Source organism: Rhipicephalus microplus, chromosome 8 (assembly GCF_043290135.1).
Source record: "Rhipicephalus microplus isolate Deutch F79 chromosome 8, USDA_Rmic, whole genome shotgun sequence".
Taxonomy (NCBI): Eukaryota; Metazoa; Arthropoda; class Arachnida; order Ixodida; family Ixodidae; genus Rhipicephalus; species Rhipicephalus microplus.
The window spans coordinates 59,351,854-59,359,168 of NC_134707.1; the positions used below are offsets into that span (position 1 = coordinate 59,351,854).

At 46.5% G+C, this 7,315-nt stretch overlaps 1 protein-coding gene across 1 annotated transcript; it reads right to left on the reverse strand.

The window, feature by feature from the left end:
* Window positions 1-1,094: 1,094 nt before the first annotated feature.
* On the reverse strand, window positions 1,095-3,275 carry LOC142768539 (uncharacterized). Its single transcript, XM_075870537.1, has 2 exons — window positions 2,429-3,275; window positions 1,095-1,424 (listed from the first exon to the last, which is right to left on the reverse strand). Exon 1 carries the CDS (start codon window positions 3,088-3,090, stop codon window positions 2,485-2,487), a length of 606 nt encoding a protein of 201 aa, XP_075726652.1. The 5' UTR covers window positions 3,091-3,275; the 3' UTR covers window positions 1,095-1,424; window positions 2,429-2,484.
* Between the last annotated feature and the right edge of the window lie 4,040 nt (window positions 3,276-7,315).

Genomic DNA, 7,315 nt, shown 5'->3' on the forward strand with positions numbered 1-7,315 from the left:
GCACGCGCGTCGAAGCGCAAGCCCTACGCCGGTGCCGGTGGCGTTAGGGCTAACGAGGCGGCGTTCCCCCGCTCAGCAAGAGTTGATGTTTGCAAAGCTCCTCAAGAACAAAGAGGTTTGAGGCACTCACCAGCAGCGTCGGCAACTTGCTGAAGTTCAAGAGAGACCACTGTTGGCACCAAAAAAGCAGTCTTGGTTCAACAAAAACTTCGTCGAATACAGAGCCTATGCGAGGCACACCGGCCTTGCCTGGCCCCCTAGCGGACTCTCCATTATATGACAACTTATAAAAGTGCTCCAGCTACTCTTAAAAGAACTGCTCCAGTAATCAACAACCAAACACGAGGCACTGCTTGGGTTTCGTTTAGTTTTACATTATTGATATGCTGAGCCATACGAGATACAACACCCTATCGTCCCTTCCGAGTGCCATACGGTTTCGTAATTTTCATGTCGAACAGATATTCTTAGGCGACCGTCATCAGCCTCGTCACATACCTGACTACGCCCACTTCAGGGCAAAGACCTCTCCCTTGTTCCGCCAATCGTACGCTTGCAACGGCTACGTTATCGCCCGCAAACTTCTTTCTCTCACGTGCCTAGTGAACTTTGCCTCACCCCTGAGCACTCAATTGTGATCTCTTGGGCGCCACCACAGACACAGCCACTGACCATACCGCTTTAAGAAGTGAGATTCGTAACGAGCACGCGCGGTGCACAATAAAACGAGCGATGCCAAAAGCGCAGGAATAGTGGTCTTCCAGCAGAGACAGCATACACCGGTCCCATGTGAGTGACGTCATGACGTAGGTAACGCCACGCTGTCCTGGGGGTTAATAGACCACCCCACATTCGGTGCGTTCGTTGCAGCGTCCGTGGTTGCGAAACGAACGAGTTGCTAGTTGGAAGAGCCAAAGTAGAGGCTAGTTGAAGTGACAAATGTGACAGTTCGCACTCGTTTTGTATACACCTGTTGCGTCCTTATTTGTGTTTGTCACAGAGCGTTTATAGCTGCTTGCCGTTCTTGATGTCGCATTTATTGTTCTGCCCTTGAGGACAACGATCGAAAGTATTTATAAGAGAAATAAGCCTACTTTGTACCAAAGCATAGATAAAACTGATTTTATTTAGCCGCATATTCCAGGCCATCACACATTGCCTGGCCGTCTTCTTAATCCATTTCAACCGAAATATGCAAGGCAGCGAAGCGCACTTTCTGGCGTTGTCAGAGGATACTTGTGGGAAGGCTTTCCGTCCACGCGTCAAAACTAAAACGCGCTGCAAGGTTTCCTACCCACTTTAGCAGAGCGAAAGTATTTATAGGAAGATGAATCACTGCGCAATCATTTGTAAAAGGACAATTTGGCGTCGCGTTTAGGGTCGCAACTACGTAGCCTTGGCCGTGTTGTGTCATCGTCGTCCAGCTGGAAAAGTAAAAGAAACAAGAAAATAAATTTAGGTATAGCGATGTTAAATGCGCCAATAAATTTAAATGCGTTAAGGCTTGATCTTTCTCTGTGCTGAGTACGACAAGGGGTAGCACACACGAATCAAAATACCGGCGATGTCATCCCCGCTTACAAAACAGTCCTTTAAGTTTTTCGTTAGCCCTCGCTTGCCACGAGAATCACTCTTGTTAAAGAGTCACGTAAACACTGTTTGGATATCATTATACTCCCCTCGTAGGTTTTTGAGACATCAAGGTAAGTTAATGCAAATTTATAAAGAGAATCACTGGGGTGAAAAATGACAACTCAGCTATAAGAGTAAGGCATACTATCTCTTGAACTGTAGCAGTAGTTGACAAAATTACTCCAGCACCAAAACGTAAGTGCTCCAGCAGCTTCATAGGCAGCGACTGCTTCGTTTACTTCCCATTACATTCTTTTTACGTGAATGATGCCCGCGCAATAAAAAAAAACGTTCTCGAATAACTCGGGACATACCGCACATTTTCAACCTACATATCGAAGTGTTATTTCGTGTTACAGCAACCAAAAGTGCTCCATGTCCCGTGTTACGCCAGCATGCTTGAAAACGATAATCCTATTCGATAAAGCAGATATAAAATTCGTTGCTATCACATTTTTTTTTCATCTGTGCACATATCTCATAAAGGCAAATGCGCGAGATGCGCAATCAAACACTAAAAGAGATAGTTGGTAGCGTGAGAACGAGTGATCTATAAATCATCGTCAAGCGATGATATTGCATATGCAAAGCATGTGACGTCACCCTGGCATCACACGACCTCGTCATCGCATGGCGCTGTCGGTACGTCAAAAGCGCACGGATCTCGGAGGCCCTACAAAAACGACGTCAGTGGCCATCAGCGCCCATATCTTTCGATACCGGAGGCAACGAAATGGCACGTTGTCTACAGAAAGCTCTGGGCCAGGGTCAATGCAATCAGTGCAGAAGAACTTACCATGCAATAATATGTCGGCTTTGAGTAGCGTGAAGTGTGGGCAAATCAACCAAGGGTCAGCGTTCTCCGACAATATCCATCAACATGGCCGCCTCGTAAGCCATATCCTGGTTGAAGTACTCGCCTCGCTCGAGCTCCTTAGGATCAACGCCGAAAGTACGGCCGAGAACCTGACGCACTCCATCAGAATTGCCTTCTGGTGGTCTGTAGACTGCCACCCACCGCGATGATGTAAAGAAAGCGAAGCAGTAGACGTCGTGGCCGGTGCCTCCGCTTTGCGTAACCAGCGCACATCCTTGAGTGAGTTCTTTGCTTATAGACAACGATTCAGCGGGGACGGGCTTCGAATGCACCTCCCACGAGAAGCGGTGGAAAAGGGAGTCCTGCTGGTCGCCTTCCGCGTTCTCGACGCGATAGAGAACCCAGGGACCAATCGCCTTCTTAAGCATGAGGCACGTGTAGATGCCGCACAGACGCTGGAGACGCTCATTCGTGTCTTCCATAGCAGAGATGCACGCGCGAATATCGGCGATGGCGCCCGGAACGGACCTTCCCGTGATCTTCGGGATGCCAAGAGAACTGTCGCCGTCCAGGCAATACAGCTGATCGGCTTGCAGGCGGGACAGTCGGGAGTCCAGCCTGTCCAAGTCTACAGCTGCCATTACGAAAAAACGGAACTACGCACTCGTGTGCTAGTAGATCATGGCAATGATACACTTGCCGAGCGCTGATGTTCACCACTGAGTCTGCCGAAGTGGACCACCTGGACCGCCGTCCGTGATCACGCTGAAGCTTCCACCCCAATGCAAGAATTACTGGTGTACCTGTTGTTAAAGCGTCGAAGTATCTTGTGCTATCTAGGTAAACGCCTTGTCAAGCTATTGTCAATGGTACTTCTGCCATCGCGCGTTTCACGCTACGTAAACAGAACGCATTGGAATTTCCGGTGGTCGATAAGAGGCTGGAAAGTCACGTGACTTGAACAGAAACGTCAACTACTGACGTCAGTGGTTGAACGGCACATCACCGTCTAACTTACTTGGGGCAGTAGTGGTGCTAGCAGAACTGTGCGAACGGAGTTGTATCGGTCGTTATAAAGCCGAGGTGTATGAGAACCGTTGGAAGCCGTTGTACTGCATCCATCAAAGTACAGTGTACGTGCGAAGCGCGGTTATGGGAGGGGAGAGGAAATTAATGAAAATTAAAATTTCATTGGAGATATTTGGCCAATAATTTTATTTGTGTGCGTGACAAAGTAGTTTAGCAATTCACTTTGCGGTGTGCCTTACGTGTTGCTAAGTAGTTGACTGCCTGAATGATTTTTTTTATGCCACGAATCATAAGCAGGCACTCTATTATTTCAGGCTTGCGTTGAATTTGGCGCACTGCCGCGTCAACACGCTATCGTTTATTTTAGCGGGACGGTATCGCGCGTATCATCTGTTAACTAAATCTCTGCACACATAATGCTCACCTGACCTGGCGTTTCAATCAAACAAACCTCGTTCACAGAAACCGTAAGGAACCATTGTCCTCCCTGCATTTTCTGACGCGTAACCGACGTGCTGTCGCTTTTCTTGAAAATGAATTCTTCACGCTGCCCGATGGAGCACACTGTATTGAGCGGCAACGAAAGCAACAGGACCATTCATGGCTGCTGTCAACGTTCGCCCCTTTCGTTTTCACATGAGCTGGAAACGCGAGTTTTGACCGTTTGGGCTACTGTGCTCGTAGGCGGCTGTGCAATATCACCTACTTACTTGTGGTCTACGCAACAGCAGCATTTCACGAATGAAATACAGCTTCTTCGTCAAAATATGTCTGTTTCAAATTATGTAGTTTCAAGTTATTGTTTTTCAGATTTGCCGGAGGTAACAAGAGATCACGTGTACTTGCATCCATTATTCGAGCAAGTATTTATTTTGCATGAGTACATGAGTAAACCCGGATCTCTGCAAGCCTGACAGGACTGACAGAGGTGCAGTGTCGATAGAATAAATGGTCAAGACGGCAGCCAAGTTGCTGTCGGCAAAATGCGCCTAATGAAAGGATTGAATTCGTGTTTACTGGGCTACATAGTTTTTGATTCCTTTACTTGTGGCATGTGGATAGTGTGATCCCAAGTACTTACCGGCTCCTTCCTCTTCGTGAAATACACGTTGCCGCCGTTTGTAGCATTGTGGGTCTTTACTTTTTCACACTGTCACTCAAACATATTTCATGGACTAAATACTTTCAGAAATTATTACAGGAATGTCGCTGGAGCCAATGTTTGCTCAACTTCATGAACTTATCTTTGTCAAGGCAGCGCTGTTACCCTGACGATCGGCTAGTCACTTTGCCGAAACACTGTTTCCAGCGATGTTCTTTATTAAAAAAATTCTGATCGCTTCAGGAATCCCCGCGCTTGTGAACTTTAGCCCTGTTTGGTACTAAAGTTCTGTAAGAAAGTTATGAACGTTGTCATAAGAAACGTGATTGAGTCAAATACGACGTGTCCTATTCGTGTTGTTGATAACTTTCGCATTGGTTCGGATACTCTGGGTCATTATGTCCTTATATCAATTGCAAATGAGAGTTGCTTGTTGAGATTGACACTTCGACACTACGTGCAGGTCTCTTTATTTGTACAAAACGTGCCATAAAAAGTAGATTTTATTTATGTTAATCGAGATTTGCCTCACTGAAAAGTCGGCCATCTCAACTTTCGCCGCTTCAAAACACACGAACAAAATAGTAAAAAAATGTTAACAATATTTTACTAATCGCCGCATTGCCGAAGCTGCCTCAAATAATGCGCGAACACCTTCAGCTTTCACGCGAAGCGCCAAAGGAGAGTTTCTACGCGATCCCCCTTCCTCTCGGTTTTTCTTCCTCTCTCTCTATTTGGTGACCTCAGCAGTGACGTTATTTGATGCCGGGCAGCCGCCAGTGGTAAAAGCGGCGCTGCATGCCACTGCGTATCAGAATGCGAGAACGCGTTACACGGGAGGTATGAGGAGTTTCCGCCCCTTGGCAGAGCAGCGTTACCCGATTTAACCGTCTTTGTCGAATGCATGGTTGACTTGCGCGGCGCACCTCACTGCGGCGTCTGTTCTATGCCCGCCACAACGTGTCTTCATCTCTGCCGTAGTTGGAATGCCAAGCGAGCGCAATCTGACTTGCAATATTGATCGAGTGAGTGGTGAGAAGGAGCGGAGGCAACTGCTACGAACTCAAGTCAACCACCTTGCTCAAGCTTCGCCTTATTTAAAATTCACAAACAAGAAATGAAAAAGACATATAGGCAAAATAAAAGTTTTTCACACTGGTATCGAATTTGTTTATTTGTAAAAACTTGTGGAAGCCAACAAAAGCAAACATTCACATACACCTCACCCAGTCAACAAGATCTTCGGATGCCAGATCTTTGGTGACGTAATGAAAGAAATTTTCTGTTCATGACTTATTTCTAGTAGGACACCCGGCTACCGCCAGTGGTAAAAGAAGCGCTGCCGAGAGCGAATACATGGGAGGTATAGGGAGTTTCCTCCCCGTGGCACAGTTTGCTGGCGTTCCCAAAGGATACTGAAGTGGGGGCTTCTCACCCACGCGTTAAAATCAAGTCGTACTGCAAGGTTTCCGAGCTAATTTAGCAGAGAAACTAAAAGTTTTCATAACCAGTTGAATCACCACTTCGTCTTGGGTAGAAAAACACTTTGGCGCCACATTTAGGGCCGTAGCAGCGTGACCTTGGCAGTGTTGTGTCATACTTCTAGTCGCCTAAATCGACGTAATTCGTCAAGTGACATCGTCTTCCAGCTGAGAAAGTAAAAGAAAGCTAATGTTTTAGTTTTTTGGCTACCTCGTCCCTGTGCCGAGTACAAAAAATGGCAGCGTACCCGAATCAAAACACCGACGATTTCGTCATTTCTTTGGGTGCCATAGACGCTTAGAAACGGTGTCGACTATTTTTCTCATGTCTTCGCTTGCCATTTAAAGGACTCTTTAAGGAGAGTTCTTAAATTTTACTTCCGTGAAATAGGATTGCAACCACAATGAAGGTTAACCCGTCCCTTTAAAAGGAGTCATTGCGAAAAAGAAATGCTCACCTATAAGAGTAAACCCTACTCTCCCTTGTAATGTGGTTTCAATTGGCAAATTGATTAAACGCAAGTTACTAAACGCTCAAGCAGCTTCATGTACGGGCAAGGCTTGTTCCGCTTACTTCTCAATAAATCCTTTTACTGGATTACTGTGACCGTAGCACACATCTTCACCATACAAATCGACCTGCTCATTTCGCCTCACTTCGTTCAAAACTGCTTCATCATCGATATATAACGCTAACATGCTTGAAAACAAAAGTTCTAGTTGATGAAACGGACGTAAACTACTTTGCTATCACACTTTCATTCTTCTGCCTACGCATACCTCCTCAATGCGAAAGCATCAAATGCATCATCAAACGCATCATCAAACAAGAAACGGGATATGCGGCTTTGTGAACTCGACGCATGCAGAAATCATCCAATATGAGATGATGTCAGATATTCAAAATTCGATACGTCGCTCATAGCATCACACGAAGACGTCGTAATCACAAGGCGCCGTCGGTATAGGTCAAAAGTGAACCGACGAACGAGGCAAGCACGTCGGGCTCCGGCACCGTTCAGTGAATTTTTTCAAGTGCACACGTTTTCACAGCGCAAGGTTTGAATTTTCCCCCTTTTCATAACACATTCACATAGTAGCGCATTTCGAGCGTCTGTGAGGCACGCAGAAAACAGAAGCAATGGCGTCTGCGTTCTGGTGCCGACAGTGGCGTTGGTCATCCCTGACACCGCGAGGCCGTCTGCTCAGACTCCTCTTGACATAAACACGTGGTGGTTGGCGAGGATCACAGGA

What these genes read in the sequence shown, in the direction of transcription:
- LOC142768539 (XM_075870537.1), bottom strand. Translation starts at nt 3,090, where the DNA reads ATGGCAGCTGTAGACTTGGACAGGCTGGACTCCCGACTGTCCCGCCTG.